General features: G+C 41.4%; 1 protein-coding gene across 1 annotated transcript in view; it reads right to left on the bottom strand.

Moving 5' to 3' along the window:
- Positions 1-2770: 2770 nt before the first annotated feature.
- LOC115132451 (probable phospholipid-transporting ATPase IIA) overlaps positions 2771-18877 on the bottom strand; it is a 40763-nt gene continuing 24656 nt past the window's right edge. Inside the window, exons 17-28 of the mRNA XM_029665115.2 lie at positions 18612-18695; positions 17334-17504; positions 16969-17067; positions 15581-15670; positions 15099-15243; positions 14632-14696; positions 13921-14076; positions 10469-10533; positions 9606-9714; positions 9291-9348; positions 7959-8162; positions 2771-5020 (exon numbers count right to left, since the gene is read on the bottom strand). Of these exons, the coding sequence (XP_029520975.1) occupies positions 4884-5020; positions 7959-8162; positions 9291-9348; positions 9606-9714; positions 10469-10533; positions 13921-14076; positions 14632-14696; positions 15099-15243; positions 15581-15670; positions 16969-17067; positions 17334-17504; positions 18612-18695 (1383 nt within the window). The 3' untranslated portion in view covers positions 2771-4883. The remainder of the gene's footprint in view (positions 5021-7958; positions 8163-9290; positions 9349-9605; positions 9715-10468; positions 10534-13920; positions 14077-14631; positions 14697-15098; positions 15244-15580; positions 15671-16968; positions 17068-17333; positions 17505-18611; positions 18696-18877) is intronic.

Below are 18877 nucleotides of genomic sequence, written 5' to 3'. Positions count from 1 at the left end.
TGTGTTGTTATTGATTTCTGTAAGCAGGAAGTCCCCACTCATTTGATGTCATATTGTGGAGTCTACCTTTGTGGCACTGCTGTATTGACTTGAGAGTCATTATTGACTTAGTTGTGTGTAGAACATTACAATGTACACTAGATGTTTTAAGTACTAACTGATAGAGAAGCAACTTGTCAAAAATCCACATTCTTTCTGTATTTAGATTTCAGTTTGGACTCCTGTTCATTGTTTCAGCCAGTGTTTAAAACTTCATTCCTAAAATAAAGTTCTATAAAACAATTTTAAGTTCTTAAAGTTGCTGCTTTAAAACTGGACAGAACAGTAGTTCATGTGTAATTCTAATTTGTTCTTCTTTTGCCACTTGTCATCTTTGGAAAACATTTCCTTCCTTCTGAATGAACTAATACGTTCCATATCAGTATGGAAACTATATGAACTAATACATTCAGTGTCAGTATGGAAACTATGTATGACCACTATGTATGGATGAAACAACCCCCGTAGCTATGTAATAGGAGTTTGATCGATACTTCAATGTTGGTATAACATTAATTTCTCTGCTTTAGTCCAATTGAAAATAAAGTTACATAGCTCATGGATTCTCCCCTTTTGAGCACAGGTGGTGTTCTGAAATACCATGAAACAATAACCCCCCAGAAGACACTCTTCGGTGTTGTAGTACCAAGTTTCCGATCCTAACTCAAAACTCTGACATCCTACTATCCCTTCTATTCCTGTTTGTTTCCACGGTAGCCAAGAGGTGGGGACTACAACGGTGAAACTTCTTTATTCAGCAGTACATGGTAGAGAATAAGCAGCCAGAAACCAACCTTTCAGTCACCCCTGTGCTGTGCCACTCCTGCCCTCTCAGGCTAACACCCATGGGAGACATCTAACACTATGACTGTCTATTCACCCAGCACCTCAATAACAATAACAACAATAACCTCTGACCCCTATAGGAAGAGCTGTGTCTCCTACTTGTACTACAGTACCACAGCTAATACCACTACAACTACTACTCAGTGGTGCAAAGTACTTTGAGTGTTGGAGTGTGCGGCTTGATATCCGTAAAAAAAGGGGGGGGGGGGGAATGGTGTCGTCTGGATTGCTTTATATAAGGATTTATTTATACATTTACTTTTCAAGCTTAAGTATATTTTAGCAATTACATTTACTTTAGATACTTATGTATATTTAAAACCAAATACTTTTAGACTTTTACTCAAGTAGTACTTTACTGGGTGACTGACTTTTACTTGAGTCATTTTCTTACTAAGGTATCTTTACTTTTACTCAAGTATGACAACTGGGTACTTTTTCCCACCACTGCTACCTCTACAACAACTATTACAAATACAAGTACTACCACTCTCTTAACAGATAGCTCCTCCTCTTCTAATGATGCAATGGAGAAAAAAAACATTAACTGACAGTTACTGTATATCATCTGAATCGCCTCCCTACCATACTGTTTAAACAGCACTGTACTTCACTCTCCCTCACTAGATGTTATAGAGGATTACAGTAGGAGGGGAAATATTTCAGCGACCCTTCCTTCGCAATAGTAGTAGGTGCTAAGACCAATCGAAGCGTTCCAGTCCTGCCAGGCTATAAATAGCTGTTGAGGAGGGTGTGTGCATGCTCAGCACCTTTACCTATGAGGAGCCTACTGGTCATCACCAAAATCCTTTGTTTACACTGGACATAATAGAATGTGTAACAGATTGAATTATATTGACAGTTTTTTTGTATTGATCTGTCACTTTTGATTTATCCGAACAGTACGGCAAATAGGGTTTGACATAATTTTCTATTTGGCATAATAATGTTATTAAAATCATGATTGTTTTTCCGTAAGGGTACATTTTTTTTCCCGTGTAGGAGTACAATTGACCCTAACAAGCTGTCTTTCTCTATAGAAGACTCCCTGACATCAGAATGTGTCTTCAGCCATACTGGGTACTCTATATCGCTCTTTTGATTGAATTGTAGGTTTGGCAATGCTGCAACAAGTGGCTCTGTTGCTCGCTTGAAGCTCTGAGGAAAGAGTTTAAACATTAAAGATAGGGGTCATTGCTGTTGATTCTGGGGTGGAATTTCAGTTTTCATTGGGCTGATTAACTTAAATGGGTTCTTTTATTGGTATAACCAATGCATTCGGGCAAAAAAACAAACATTGGATGGAGAAGCAGGCTTTTATTATGAACACAGTAGTGTGGGGTTTTACTCCATGTTTTACAGATTGGGATGAGGCTTGGTTCCAACTAAAATAATTTCTGGGACAAATGCAAAATCTTGGGAGATTCAATACATTTTAACTTGTGCATGTTCTAACTTGGTGTGAGATTCAATTATTATTTACGAAGATTATGATGTAAAATGTATTTTATACCAACTGAATTTTATCAGATGAACTAAATCCCATATAGTTACCTATCATGATAAAATCCCTATCTGACATTACATGGTCAAAGTGACAGGGCATAGACTGACCCTTCCACGGTGAAGGCTACAGGATCTGCTCATCGGAAAGTGTGGCTGACTGTAGAGGAGAGCAGCCTGTGTGGAGTGTCAGGGACTCCCTCCTCTGGTGAAAATGAGACACACTGATTTACATAAGGAAGATTTCCACTACAGTACAGCCTCAAGTCTTACAGTTTACCTTGAGGGGAAAAAATAATAATATGTACTCACACAAAGCTAAACATATTTTAAAATACTTTTAAAAGGGATTTCAGAGTAATGACAATGAAGGTTCAGTGACTAGAAAGGAAAAACAGATTTATTTGATCACCACTGATATCCACAATTCAATACTATCCTCCTTGTTGTTCTGCTGATAAAAGTGCAATTATACCAACACAAAATGATCAAGGTTAATAAATAAAAACAGGTTATTTACAATTATGCAGTGTCATTCTACCACAATTGATGGTTTGAAACCTCCAAAGTCCACATTATAAAAGAAAGTAGTTGTCAGTGCTAACAAAATTCTGTGCAAAAAAGGCATGTCAAAATTCAAATGGTTTCAATGTTTGAAACGTCAACTAAAATAAGGAGATGTACAGTAGATTACACAATACAAAATGCCTGTAATTCCAACACACTGGGCACACACTGGTTCCATCAACGTTGTTTTCATGTCATTTCAATGAAATGTACATCTGTGTCCAGTGGGAACTGTACAATAAAGCAGTGAATTAGTAGTTATGCCACACTGCATGCATTCTTGGACTCAAACAATTCACACATTTTAACAGTAACCCCATCATGGTATTAGGCTACATCTTTATAATGCATCAAATTAACTAAAATAATATAAATGGAGATAATACAACACAATGTCATTAGTACCAGTCTCTGAATTTACTGAATGGTAGGAATTGGGAGGAACAGTATGGGAGGAATTTAGTCTTTTTTTATTCAAATGTGTACTAATACATATTGAACGTCAACACATTCTCCTGGGCCATCCACTCTGAGCAGGTGAAGTGTTATTTTCTATTCCAGACATGTCTGTGTCTGTGGGGAGAAGCAGTGGGAATTGTGGGGGTAGGCGAGGGGTCAACTGGACAGTGGTCAGAGTATTTTCAGCTATGGCTTGAATTGGCTTCATGTCACAACTAAAGTGAATCATGCAATGATACAGTGTGGCCAGAACTGGCGTCAGGAGTGGGCAGTGGCCACATGACAGGGTAGCCTACGGACTCCCTGGCCTAGAGGACACAGCTAATCCGGGGGCCAAAGTGGAATATACGTCTTGGCTACAAATAACATCTTGTTAGTGGCTGAATATTGACCATGCTCTTCAGTTTAGACAAACTGTTTTACCATTCGCCGCCCTGAAGTACGAAATGACAGACACACACACTTTGACATCTGAGCCTGTGGGTTACCATGCTATATTGAACCACCAAGCCACCTCCACTTGGTAGGGTTATAGTCGTTAAGTGACGCACAAACACATACACAAACAGAACTGATCAGTTCACGCATCCATCTTTAAACCTCAGAACTGTTAACATAAAATTCCATAAAGTCCTTGAGAAATGCTACTTCAATAACACTGTTATCCATTAACAGATTGCGCCGTACAGTTTTTTCTATCTGTAATGTAACTATTACAGTATACTGTATGTCAACATTTTAGGGGGGGGGATATAAAATAATTACATTTCCCACTATATTTCCAATGTAACTACAACGATTAGTTTTAAGAAATATGTGCAATTAAAATATAATTACCAATTCAATGCATTTCAGACTGACAAGCATGTATAATTTTTTTATGCAAGTATGTTAGTCAAATCCAAGCAGGCGTTCCTTGTTACAGTTCGTTCTATAGGCCTGATGTTTAGATACCAAACAGGATTTCTATATTTCCTATATTGTTGATGAGTCAGTCCATGATTAAGAGGCACACATAGCCCTCTGTTAGTACATTATGGAACCTATTTCCTGATGGTATTCACACATTTTTAGACATGTTACCATGGCAAAACACAGAATTCCAGTTCCAGCTTCAGTCTACATGGTATGGAATTCCCAACCAGCGATAGTCAATCCAACCACCAATCCAATCAGTCTGGAAACATACCAAATATTTACATCTAAACAAGGGGAGTATTGTAGACTTGCAACAACTTTCTCTCTTCTCAAATCACACTTTTTTTCTTCCTACACCATCTCTTCCAATTACACAATGACCTTTAATAATAAATTAAAGGGGAAGGGAACCCTTTAGGTCCAAATAAAGATATGCTCCATTAGATGAGGTAGGGAGGAGTGAAAGCAGAGACCTCTCTCCCAGTGCACAGAAGCAGGGATGGTATGTATGGTGGCGGCGGCAGAGGGGACAGTTGCCTCCTCGTCCCTCTCTAAGTGGTGAGCTTGGAGTAGTTGGGAGGTGAGAAGCGTCTGCGCAGGTACTTGAGGATGTAGAGGGGCAGACAGCTCACCAGGGTGATAACCGTCACCTTCCACAGGAACGACATCGTGGCAATGAAATATACATCTAGAAACAGTACAGGAAACAGAGGGCAGAATGGTGGGTCATTCAAACAGAGATGTTTATACAGTGCCCTCCGTAATTATTGGGACAGTGATATTTTGTTTTTTGTTTTGGCTCTGTACTCCAGCACTTTGGGATTTAAATGATACAATGACTATGGAGGATAAAGTGCAGACTGTCAGCGCTAATTTGAGGGTATTTTCATCCATATCAGGTGAACCGTCCCCCCATTTTAGGGGACCAAAAGTATTTTGATAAATAAACTTCTATGTGTATTAAAGTAGTCAAAAGTTGAGTATTTGGTCCCAAATTCCTAGCATGCAATGATAACACCAAGCTTGTGACTTCAAACTTGTTGGGTGCATTTGCTTTTTAATTTTTTTTTTACTTTAAGTGAATACTTTTGGTCCCCTAAAAAATGGGGGGACTATGTACAAAAAGTGCTGTTATGAATGAAAATACCCTCAAATTAAAGAGGTCTGCACTTTAACCTCATCATCATTGTATAATTTCATATCTAAAGTGCTGGAGTACAGAGCCAAAATAAGAAGAAAATGCTTCACCGTCCCAATAATTACGGAGGGAGAAATTGAGTAAGTATAAATTAATGTAATCAGACTAGTATGACTACTGTTCGTGTTTCAGTTGCCACTACTCAGTTAATTTAGTGACGTAAAAGGTTATGTTAGATGCAGGCAATTTTATCTCAATATCAAATTATTTCTGGGTAACAATATGACACGGCCTTATCCCTGTCAACTGCATTAATTTTCAGCAAACTTAACATGTGTAAATATTTGTATGAACATAACAAGGTTCAATAACTGAGACATAAACTGAACAAATTCCACAGACATGTGACTAACATAAATTGAATAATGTGTCCCTGAACAAAGGGGGGGTCAAAATCAAAAGTAACAGTCAGTATCTGGTGTGGCCACCAGCTGCATTAAGTACTGCAGTGCATCACCTCCTCATGGACTGCACCAGATTTGACCGTTCTTGCTGTGAGATGTTAACCCACTCTTCCACCAAGGCACCTGCAAGATCCAGGACATTTCTGGGGGGAATGGCCCTAGCCCTCACCCGCCGATCCAACAGGTCCCAGACGTGCTCAATGGGATTGAGATCCGGGCTCTTTGCTGGCCATGGCAGAACTCCGACATTCCTGTCTTGCAGGAAATCATGCATAGAACGAGCAGTATGCACAGAACGAGCAGTATGGCTGGTGGAATTGTTATGCTGGAGGGTCATGTCAGGATGAGCCTGCAGGAAGGGTCACACATGGGGGAGGAGGATGTCTTCCCTGTAACACACAGCGTTGAGATTGTCTGCAATGACAACAAGCTCAGTCCGATGTTGCTGTGACACACCGCCCCAGACCATGACGGACCCTCCACCTCCAAATCGATCTCGCTCCAGAGTACAGGCCTCTGTGTAATGCTCATTCCTTCGACGATAAACGCGAATCCGACCATCACCCCATGTGAGACAAAACCACGACTCGTCAGTGAAGAGCACTTTTTGCCAGTCCTGTCTGGTCCAGCGACGGTGGGTTTGTGCCCATTGTTGCTGGTGCTGATGAGGACCTGCCTTACAACAGGCCTTACAAGTCCTCAGTCCAGCCTCTCTCAGCCTATTGCGGACAGTCTGAGCACTGATGGAGGGATTGTGCGTTCCTAGTGTAACTCGGGCAGTTGTTGTTGCCATCCTGGTTCATTGAACAAGCATGGGAAACAGTGTTTAAAACCTTTACAATGAAGATCTGTGAAGTTATTTGGATTTTTACTAATTATCTTTGAGTTGCTGAGTTTAGTACATTACTCTGATTATTTTTTACTGTTTTAATAGAAAACAAACAAACATAGCTTCTTAGCAAAGAGCAATTTCTCAGTGGCGAGTGGAAAACTGAAAACTAGCTGTTACTTGCAGAGAGGTTTGGACCTCTTTGTCTTATAGATCTATTAACTAATTTACTGCCTGGTGATATCACCAGGCAGGCCAAAACTCCATTCCACTAAAACAGGCTGAAATTTCTGTCAGTCAACTAAAAAGGGCATTACCATCATTTAACAGTATTATTCCAACCTCATAGTATGGAAATACACAACACACAGGAAAAGTCATGTTTTTGACTGCAGTGGGCCTTTGAAAAACAGGAGATTAGGGAGACCTAGCATGTTGCCAATACAGTAGATGAGTGAAATGGATTACCATGTAATTGACTCGGATTCAAGCTGTTCCATTCAGGGACATTATATACCCTTTGTGTTACTTGTGTCGTTAAACGTTAAAATTACCTCTCTTTTAAGAAAGAGAAAAATGAGAAAGGGAACTTTTGACTTTTTTCACATTTCTCGCTTTACTTGGGCTTTTTAAGTGACAAATGTCTGCCGCGTACCACTGTTTAGATTTCATAAACTACATTTCACAGCCGACACGAAATTCCATAACTAACATCAGCAGCAGTGTGTGGGGTTCTAGATGTGGTACAATCGTTTCTAAACTACAGCAGGCTGTTTAGTCATAAACACAAAGACCTTGGCCAGCATGTGTGTGGTAGAGGGAGCAGGAAACTAACACGAGGCTTTGGCATTTCCACTTCAACACTCTAGCATGCCGGTGGCTGGCTGCACTCCTCTGGTACTACTTGTCACTTTATTCACCTTTAGCAGGACTTCCTACAGTCAGTAACCTCCAGGTCTCAGACAGCCCAAGGGCACAGTATGAATGGAGAAGAGCCTGTCATCACTGAATGCTGACGTACAACTCCAAGGGCAGTGAAAGACCATTACTATCAATCTATCACTGTGTACAGGTTAATACAATTGTGGATACACTATTATTTGTCTCATCTGTATGAAAATTCCTGGCATCGGAATTCCTTGGCCAGAAACATGTCATCAAATGTGTGTGGGTGTTAAGTATGTGTTTTACCCACCTATGAACTCGTGGAGGAAGACGAGCGAGGCGATGTAGCAGGCCAGACTGAGTAGCTCGGCTACGATCATGAGCCAGTGCCATGTCTGGATGGTGAGCGCCACCATCAGCAGCTCCGTGAGGATCAAAGAGGTGAAGGAGATGGCCACGATGTGGACAAACTCTGACTCAAACAGCAGCAATGCCCCATACATGATGATACTGCCTGAGGAGCACAGAGAACAGGTTAGCACAATGTCAAAAGCACTGCTACTGCTTGTATGGATGTGCATGTGCTTTTATTTTCAATCAACAGACATATCTATGGTGCCGTTTAAATGCATGACTGGCAAACTTTAATGCTCAACCTGGACCTTGGCTCTAACTGTTCTGTTCTGCACCAGTTATTCCAACGCTACAATCAGAGGAATGGACTACAGAAATACAATGAAGAGAGTGTGAAGTCAGTACAGTACAGCCACATCTATATCTTTTGCATAAAAATAAATAAATAAGGGAATCGATGTCAGGATTTGTAGCTGTGACAGGAAAAGGAAGTGTAACACTTCTCCATGTTATTGTGACCTTAAAACGGAATGTAAAAATACACTTCCTGTGATTGAAAATGTAATTAATACCAACAGATCTGACATGGGACATACAGTATCACAGTTATGTATAAAATACAGCAACATTGTACTTCAATGTATTGCTTATACACATCACATTGTTGGGATAAACCAGATGTACATTTTCTGTTGGACATTGGACAATAAAATTATATTATTCATATAAAAGCATACAAAACATTTCTTCCATGGACAACTGTTATGGAATCGATACCAAACAACTCACCAATGTCCTTAAACACAGAAACGAAAGCCCACTCAATAGCAAATAAGGGTAAAAAGGATCATGGCAAAGGAAATGTCAGAATATTCTGCCACACTCTGTTTTGAGAGGGAGAGGTACAGCCACATCTACATCTGTGTGGTGGGAGGCAGGGATTGAGTGCTGAGCTGTAGACTAAAGGTTTAGGGTGTAGCATTGGATGATTCTGGCAACGCCTTTGCAATACCAATAGTCCTTGTTGGAAAACCACCTTAGGTTATTTAACATTTACAAACCACAGACATCAATAAACTCCACTACTAGCAATTAAGAAGAAAGTGTGTGGGCTGGTGGGGAGCATCATGGATCGTACACCACAGGGCAGGGCAGTTTCTAAAGTACTATCTGTGTAAAAGAGGCCTAAAGGAATTTAAAAAACATAACTAATTCCTAAGGATCTATAGGAATGCCTATTCTACTCAAGCGTTTATTTCCATTACACACTGCATCAATGTCTTCTTACCTTGGTAGATACTTATTAGGACCCATATCAGAAAGGTCTTAAAGGACAGAGGTCGACCCTGAGAGAGGAATAGAAAAATAACACATTTCATTTAATACAATATAATTATTTATAAATACACTCAGGATAACAGTGACATTAAATGAAAGCTGAATAGAGTTCAAAATAATTGTGTGTGTATACTGTAGATATACTACTCTGAAGGTTATGGAGGTTTATGCAGTACATCATTTTGAAATAATGCATATTATACTGACATATTATACTGCCATATTAGATAGCCAATAAAGTAATATAATGAAGACAGTGTATTACCTTTAGGAGATCCTTATATAACTCAGGATAGAGCATAGCTACTTCTGACTTCACATCTTTATCCAACACGAGGGAGAACACAGGGAACATGGTGTAGATGGTGGAGTAGCTAGAATAAAGAACAGAAATCATTGATCAACATTTACATTTACATTTAAGTCATTTAGCAGACGCTCTTATCCAGAGCGACTTACAAATTGGTGCATTCACCTTATGACATCCAGTGGAACAGTAGTGCATCTAAATCTTTTAAGGGGGGTGAGAGGGATTACTTTATCCTATCCTAGGTATTCCTTAAAGAGGTGGGGTTTCAGGTGTCTCCGGAAGGTGGTGATTGACTCCGCTGTCCTGGCGTCGTGAGGGAGTTTGTTCCACCATTGGGGGGCCAGAGCAGCGAACAGTTTTGACTGGGCTGAGCGGGAACTGTACTTCCTCAATGGTAGGGAGGCGAGCAGGCCAGAGGTGGATGAACGCAGTGCCCTTGTTTGGGTGTAGGGCCTGATCAATTTCCATTAAATAGTTTATGTAAGAAATGAAACACAAAAAGTGTTTTATTTGAGGAGTTATCCAGGTAAATGTAAAAAAATACAGTTATTACATTTTTCCCCAAATGATTGAACATTTCAGGCATCTAATTTCCTGACATTTCGCTAAATCGATTTGAGCTCCATTCTAAGGCTGAAAAGAGGGCCTTTTGGTGAGGTTTTGATGACTAAGCAGGGTTAAAGTAAATTCATTTTTTTCTACATTCAACCCAATGCAACAATACGTCAACACAATCTCAATGTCATAGCAATCTGACTAACAGTTGAAATGCCATCCCGATAAGCCACAGCTATTGAGAAAAGATCAGCTCAGCTCACCCAATAATGAGAAATCCTTGGTAGAGGGGGACAGACGCAAAGTAGAAGACAGAGGAGAAGACAGCCTGGGGGAAGAAGAGATCATGAATGAGTCATCATCATAGCAAAATGGTATTATACTGTGAAAGAGTTCATCTGTGTATATCGGAGGGTTAGAGTTAATATCAGAATAAATGGTGGATTGGCCGCTGTGGGTAAAAATCCAGCACTTGAGAGGAAATTAGAAATACAGTGCATTCGGGAAAGTGTTCAGCCTCTGACTTTTTCCATTTTTGTTGTTCTTACAGCCTTATTCTAAAATTACTTAAATAGTTCCCTCCCTCATCAATCTACACACAAGATCCTCATAATGACAAAGAAAAAAACAGGTTCAGAAAATTTTGCAAATTTGTATTAAAAAAAATCCTGAAATATGACATTATTCAGACCCTTTACTCAGTACTTTGTTGAAGCACCTTTGGCAGTGATTACAGCCTTGAGTCTTCTGGGGTATGACGCTACAAGCTTGGCACACCTCTATTTGGGGAGTTTCTCCCATTCTTCTCTGGAGATCCTCTGTCATGTTGGATGGGGAGCATCGCTGCACAGCCATTGCAGGTCTCTCCAGAGATGATCGATTGGGTTTAAGTCCGGGCTCTGGCTGGGCCACTCATGGACATTCAGAGACTTGCCCCGAAGCCACTCCTATGTTGTCTTGGCTGTGTACTCTGGGTTGTTTTCCTGTTGGAAGGTGAACCTTCGCCCGAGTCTGAGGTCCTGAGCGATCTGGAGCAGGTTTTCATCAAGGATCTCTCTGTACTTTTCTCCATTCATCTTTCCCTCAATCCTGACTAGTCTTCCAGCCCCTGCCGCTGAAAAACATTCCCACATCATGATGCTGCCACCACCACCATGCTTCACCATCACAGGATGGTGCCTGGTTTCCTCCAAATGTGACGCTTGGCATTCAGGCCAAAGAGTTCAATCTTGGTTTTATCAGACCAAAGAATCTGGTTTCTCATGGTCTGAGCTGCCTTTTGGCAAACTCCAAGCGGAGTCATGTGCCACTGTGTTCTTGGGGACCTTCAATACTGCAGAAATGTTTTGGTACCCTTCCCCAGATCTGTCCCTCGACACAATCCTGTCTTGAAGCTCTACGGAGAATTTCTTTGAACTCATGGCTTGGTTCTTGCTCTGACAGACAGGTGTGCGCCTTTCCAAATCATGTCCAATCAATTGAATTTACCACAGGTGGACTCCAAATCAAGTTGTAGAAACATCTCAAGGATGACCAATGGAAACAGGATGCACCTGAGCTCAATTTCGAGTCTCACAGCAAAGGGTCTGAATACTTATGTAAATAAGGTATTTGTTGTTTATTTTTAATACATTTGCAAAAATGTCTACAAACCAGCTTTCCCTTTGTCTTTATGGGGTACTGTGTGTAGATTGATGAGGGGAAAAAATTATTTAAGACATTTTAGAATATGGCTGTAATGTAACAAAATGTGGAAAAAGACAAGACGTACTGTTGTCCGGTAGTTTCACCAAATCAGGGGAGGGGTAGTAGGGCTGGGGGGTAAGGGGAGGACAACAAAAAAAAGGTTTTAAAAAATTGTAAGGGGGATTACAAATGCAATCAATTAAATTAATAGAACCACAAATCTATCTGCAACATTGAAGCTGATCACCCCCCCCCCAAAAAAAATTATAGAGATATTTGCATTATTGAGTGTTTCATTTCATATTGAGAACTGTAATACACTACTACAAATCATAATTGATGTCATTTTCAAAACTGAATATTTACTACTTTAATTAAAAAATTGGTTAGTAATCTGAGTAATAGCTCCAAGAATTGATTATAAAAGTGAAATAATAAAGCTATTATCATCATTCTGGCAAGGTACTACTTCTGCTAAGTAGTTTAGAGCGCTTGCTCTATACCAAAGAGTTAACACATTACAGTCTAAGCCATTTATAAGCCGGGGGGGATTTAATTTGGCCTTACTGCTATTAACCCACACATACGCATTGAATAACAGATTCACTACACAGAACAACAGATAGTCCCCCCCAAAAAAAATCTAAAGGAAGTTTGTTCTGAAGTTTCTGTCCTACAGTACCAGTCACAAGTTTGGACACACCTACACCTTTTTTAAAACTATTTTCTACATTGTAGAATAATAGTGAAGACATCAACTTTTAACAAGGCGCACCTGTTAATTAAAATGCAATCCAGGTGATTACCTCATGAAGCTGGTTGAGAGAATGCCAAGAGTGTGCAAAGCTGTCATGAAGGCAAAGAGTGGCTACTATGAAGAATTTAAAATATAAAATATTTAGATTTTTTTAACACTTCTTTGGTAACTACATGATTCCATGTGTGTTATTTCATAGTTTTGATGTCTTCACTATTATTCTACAATGTGGAAAATAGTAAAAAATCATGAAAAACCCTGGAATGAGTAGATGTGTCCAAACTTTTGACTGGCACTGTATATCTGAGAGATATAAGAAAGATCAGGTTTTTACATTTTTATTTTTTTATACATGTATTGAACCCCTTATTTTTGGCATTAAACAGTCCCCATTTATACTTCCATTCATTTTTTGAACTAGTACCAAGGGTGAGTCTTTCAGATGAGTCTTATGAGGCCTGTGGGCGTCCTAGAGCAAAACAACTGACATACGTGTTTGTGAGTATCTCACCTTTCCACAGAGGGATCATATTAGTGTGTAGCTACAGACAGAAGTTGGCAGATCGGCTGTACCAGCTTCAGACAATTCCTAAGATGCTTGTGGGGGGCATAGAGCAAAATGGAGCATTGTGTCTTTCCATAGAGGGGTCATAATAGTTTCTAGCCAAGGACGCTACAGATGATTTTGTGAGAAGACAGATTTGGGGGGTTTCTCATGGTCTGACAAACATCTCTGTAGCCCTGTCACCTTTCACAGCAGATGCGGAAGTGCGACAAAAAAAACTTAAACTGACAGATTTTTATAGGGATTTTTTTATTATGCTAATTAGATTCCAGCAGGGGAGAGGACATCGACTCTATGGGGTTAACAGCTGTGGTTGTGGGCAGTGTTAATCCGAGACACATTGGAGGCCTCCCAAACTAGTCAATGGCCTGGTCTGGGAGACTAGAGGGCTGAAGACCTGGCCTTGTGCTTGGGCTGTGTACCTACTAGGGCTGGGGGGGGGGGGAATCCCCTGCTCTGACTCATCCCCCACCCTGCTCCACCTGGCCCAAGGTACTCTCACTACCCACTGGCTCTGGGGCTGGTGCTGCATGGTGACTAGGCTTCCAGGGAAGCTGCTGGCTCTCCCTGTCCTGACACTCCCTATCCTGTTTCACCATTTGGTACCCTGGTCCTGACTCACTCCCCACCCCGTTCCACCATTTGGTACCCTGGTCCTGACTCACTCCCCACCCTGTTCCACCATTTGGTACCCTGGTCCTGCCTACCTGCATGGTGCTGATGCACAGGCTCCGGTGGATGACAAACTGGGAGAGGCCGGCGGATCTCTTGTAGCTGTTCCGCCCATGGACCATGAGGAGTCTGCCCAAGTGCTTGAACTGAGTCACAGAGAAGTCCGCAGCCAGCGATGCCTGTTTCCCTTCCTGTCAACCAACAACATTGTGGTGGAATTTTTAAGACATTCTGAGATACATTTAGAAAAGGCTAGCAAAGGTCTTTGGTAACCAGAATAACACTTTTTACGAGTTTATATAGAGAAAGTTTAGAGGAAAAGTTTAAACTACTGCCACTTTGAGTAAACAAGTTCCCCATTTCTGCCACAGCTAAATCAATATTTACCAACTATTGAGTTGATGTGGAGCTCTGGTCCATAGTTATTGAAGGAGCAAGGTGTCCATAAAGTAAGAACTCTACATGGTTGACCTGTCAGCACTACAGTTCAATCAGTCCCAATCAGAACAGAATACAATACCACATTGTCAGAAGACAACATCACATTCATTTCCTTTACACCCATGACATGTTTTCACAGTCAAAAATGATTAATCTGTGCATGATATGACATAGTGACAAATGTATGTTAAAAGGTGCTCTGGCCAGAGGGGGGCCAGCTCTCAGGAAACACACGACACAGACAGCAGTGACAGTGTGTATGTGAAAGCAAAGCAACAGGGCGACAGGGATAGAGAGGTTCTTACTTTGCCCTCCACTCCCACGCCACAGTCGGCTTCCTGGATCATGCTGACATCGTTTCCTCCGTCCCCTAAGAGAAAACAAACAGACATCAGTGGAAGTGTCAGGAGGAACACGTCTGTTAATGTGACTCACAGCAGAGAGGGTTTAGTGTGTGTATGTGCGTGTATGTTCGTGTGTCTGTCTGTGCCTGCCTGCCTGTCTGTGTGTGCGACTCCCTCGATTGGACCTCAAACCTTACCATAAGAAAATACTATGAGGCAAACTGTTTATCAAGTTTATATCATGAAAACAATACCATCCAATATCTTAAAATGTACAGGTCAGTAACCCTGCAGTTAACTATAATTGGAGAGTTTTAGTGAGCCAAATTGAGAGTAGGCTATTTGTTAACTCTGTAATTCCGTATACTGTAATGTCCCAATAGAGAAAGGCTAGAGAAAGGCTTGGGGCTGACACTGGGCAGACTCACCTACAGCACAGGTGAGTTTGCCAGTGCGCTCCTGCAGCAGGCGGACTATCTGGGCCTTCTGGGTCGGAGCACAGCGACAACACACCACGGCAGGACACTGACATGCCAGCTCCATAAACTCATACTCATAGAACTTCAGACACACCTGCAGGAGAAGCAGACGAGGGTTGAACAACCACCGGGGCCAACGACCAACTGTGGAGATGTCTGGATCTTTATCATTGATATAGACTCCTTCCTCAACGTCTGTTACATTTATCTAGGCAGTTGTCAATTGAGACTCAAAACAATGCAGCAGTGTGAATGGATAAGACTCAACACTGGCTGACGTTTCTCAAGTGTCTCAGTGAGACTTTAACCAATGTTAGACTGACTATTACCAATACCACAGATACCACCAAAGGCCTCTTCAGTAACAGTGCTTTGGTTTGGTTTACACAGATAAGGTAAAGTATTCAGAGTGAGGACGGTGCTTAGCTTACCTCCAGTGAGTCCCCTGATATGACCAGAGCACAGTCGTGTTTCCTCCTGAAAGCGTTGAGCTCCAGATGGGCCTCTCCTCGTGTCGTCACCTAGGACCACAGACAGTACATGGCTTACCATCATGTCAGAGACACACAGATAGCTATCTAACCCACAGCAGCAGGAGTAGCTGCTCTCCTGACTGCAACTGTCAACCACACTCTAGATTAGCATCAGGGTGAACTGATCAACTGACAAATGTTGAACATATGTAAGGTGTGAAACCATAAGGACAACCAGGACATGAACCCACTAATACATGGCTGATTTTGTGGATTTATATAGACTACTATTTCTAATGAAATATGGAGGTTGATTGTGTGGACATTACAATAGGGCAAATTGTCTAACCTAAGGTCCATATTAAGAAGAAAACATCCCATAGTTTCTGCAACTGTGTCAAACTTATATGTGGACCCGGAATTCCAAAAATGTGGAACTGGAAATGACAACAAGACATAAATATGTCAACCAATGTTATGCACTGGTATGGCTATAATCCTCTCAAATTGCGTATTCATACGTCAAGTCATCAACCCAGTGCCATTTGTGTCGAACCAGGAAGCCAATAGCAGATGCCTTGGCTATTGGACCACTCAACAGTCACAGCCCCTGCCTGCCCTCCTCTGCTGGGAGAAGCGAAGGGATTGTTTTCATGCTGTGCCAGCCATTGTTATCCTCTTCCAGTAACAATTGTTGTACGCAAGTCCTAAACTTCCTATGGCAGGCAAGCTTTTTTGCAACTGGACGAAGGCCAAAAGGGAAGTCAACAGACTATCAAAGCAATTGTGCTGTTTGAGAGCTAAGCCTGCAAAACAAATTAGAAAGTTAGGTTCTCTGTCTGTGTTCCCTCAGGAAGTGGTTCAGCTGGTACTCACAGGTCTGTTTCCAGACCAGGGGTCAAATAGCATTTAAAATTATTCAAATATATAATAAAATATATAAGTGTTTGTTTTAGACTGCCTGTAGTGCTAGTCAAGCACAGCTTAAGTATTTGAAACAATATCAAATAGTATTTGAACCCAGGTCTGGAAGGCTCTGGTCTGGTTGACACTGGCTTGAATGCTTATTCTTGTGAGAGGTGATTTATTGTTGGGCCAGCCAAATAGCCAGCGGATCCAGGCTGGGCTACATGGCTGGGGGACTACATAAGCACAGCTATGGGCCTTCACCACACAGAGGATGGATGTCCGCATGAGGTCAGTGCAGACGACAGGAAACTGTGGATGATCCGATGAACTAGGAATGACCCCTTATGCTAAAGCTATTTATTCCAATTCACAATAAACATTATATTCAAAGTGTAGTGGTTGAACAGAAAAATGCCCTCTACTGCTTCTCCACTCACTGAATTAAAGATGTGGATTTCCTGGTTGCGGGTCACCAGATGAGCATTCTTAGCCGTGCACGTGGCTGTTTCCAGCTTATCTCCAGTTAACATCCACACCTACACAGGTAAAACAGTTTTAAAATGAAATTTCTGTGTGATTAATACGTTTTACATTTCTTATCCACATTCAAACAATGACACAACACATAACAACAGTTTCAGAGGGCATAAAGCCCAGGGATAAATAAATTGTATTGAAAAAAGTATGAAAATGTATGCACTCTGGATAAAGCGTCTGCTAAATGACTAAAACGTCAATGTAAAATGTATTGAAGTGAATTGTTGCTAAGGCCGTCTACCCCACTGCCCCGGTGACCCCTGACCTTGATGCCTGCATTACGTAGGATCTCCAGGGTGGGCCGTACGTCAGCCTGCAGTTGGTCCTCCACCCCTGTCAAACACAACAGCTCCATCTCCATCTCCAGGCTCTCGATCACCGTGGCAACCTTCAGAGACCGGTCGTGCACACTCAGCTTGGCCTGGACATATCGGGCCTGTGGAGAAAGTAACGAGAGAAATGTGGTGAATATATTTGGATTGTGAGACATTATCCGAATATAGCATATTGGAATTTAGCTAGTTTGATTTATTAACTGTCAAACATACAAAATCGTCAAATGTAATATGTTTTGGATGAGAAGGATTTGGAAGGAGCAAGTAAATGTCCAGCAGTCTCCAGCTCAGAGGAGATAAAGCAAAAAGCTATCTGAGTGACTCACTCAGGAACACAAGATCTGTGCGTGAGTCACCACTGCCCACCAGCCAGCTCTCACAATTATACACTCAGGCAATGGGCCTGGTGGGGCTGCAGGGGAGACACTGCCCATCTGCCCGCCCTCCCACCCTGTATTAAGAATGGGAGTGTGTGTGTGTGTGTGTGTGTGTGTGTGTGTGTGTGTGTGTGTGTGAGAGAGAAAGAGGGATATCCGAGTATCAAACAACACACTTGACATCTTAAGAACAATGGCGAGTATCTGTGGAAACTATTTTGTTTTTGTATTTGTTGTTGTTGGTTTGTTGTTGTTGGCAGGTAGGTAGGCTACCTAGCAGATATAAAAGACTTGAAAGGACATGACAACTCCAAGACAACACCTGGAAAGAGTGTATTTTGTGTAGGACGATAAACAAATTAGTGCTATATTGTCATCCAACACAAATGTACATTTCTTTAATCTCATAAGGAGTAGCACTAATAATAATAATACACTGGTAAAGTAAAAACAACACATACAGAGGGAGGTGCAGCAACTAGTAAATTCATGTCATTGTAAGAATATTACCACACCTGGTTTCACATGTCAAACCCAGACGTTGATCAAAATGAATTTCCCTTCTATTTATGACACTATGTGGATGTGCTCAAACCAAGATGGATACCCTAAGCCTCAGCCTCACTAATGACTTTGCCAAATGACTATGACACACTGAAATGTCAAGGTCGCTAACGGTGGGCTTGGTTACTCAGGACAGTCAATTCATTCTCCATCAACATCCTCCTCCTTCTGTTGGCTTGGGTTACCGCACAGTCCCATACTCTATGGAACAACGTGACGACAGTTACATTGAAGCTCGACCAAAGATAGAGAGGGCATGCTACCAACCTCAAAGTCTTGGTACTGTTCCTCTGTTAGAGCCTTTTTGGAAACGACCAAGACCCTCAGGCCTTCCCTGGCCATATTTCCACACTGGAAGAAAGAGCAAAAGTAACACCAAAACATTAATATCAGAACGTTCAAACATACACAAGGACTGAACCTTCCCAAGAAAGGGAAAATTGACAGAAACACCCTAAAGATGACCACAACACGCTATAATCAATTCATGGTGGTCGTTTATTAAAACTAAAATTACGTGTTTTAATAGAGGA

This window comes from Oncorhynchus nerka, linkage group LG7, assembly GCF_034236695.1.
Source record: "Oncorhynchus nerka isolate Pitt River linkage group LG7, Oner_Uvic_2.0, whole genome shotgun sequence".
Lineage (NCBI taxonomy): Eukaryota > Metazoa > Chordata > Actinopteri > Salmoniformes > Salmonidae > Oncorhynchus > Oncorhynchus nerka.
Note: the sequence above shows the minus strand (reverse complement) of the source record. Positions and strands in the feature narration are given on the sequence as shown.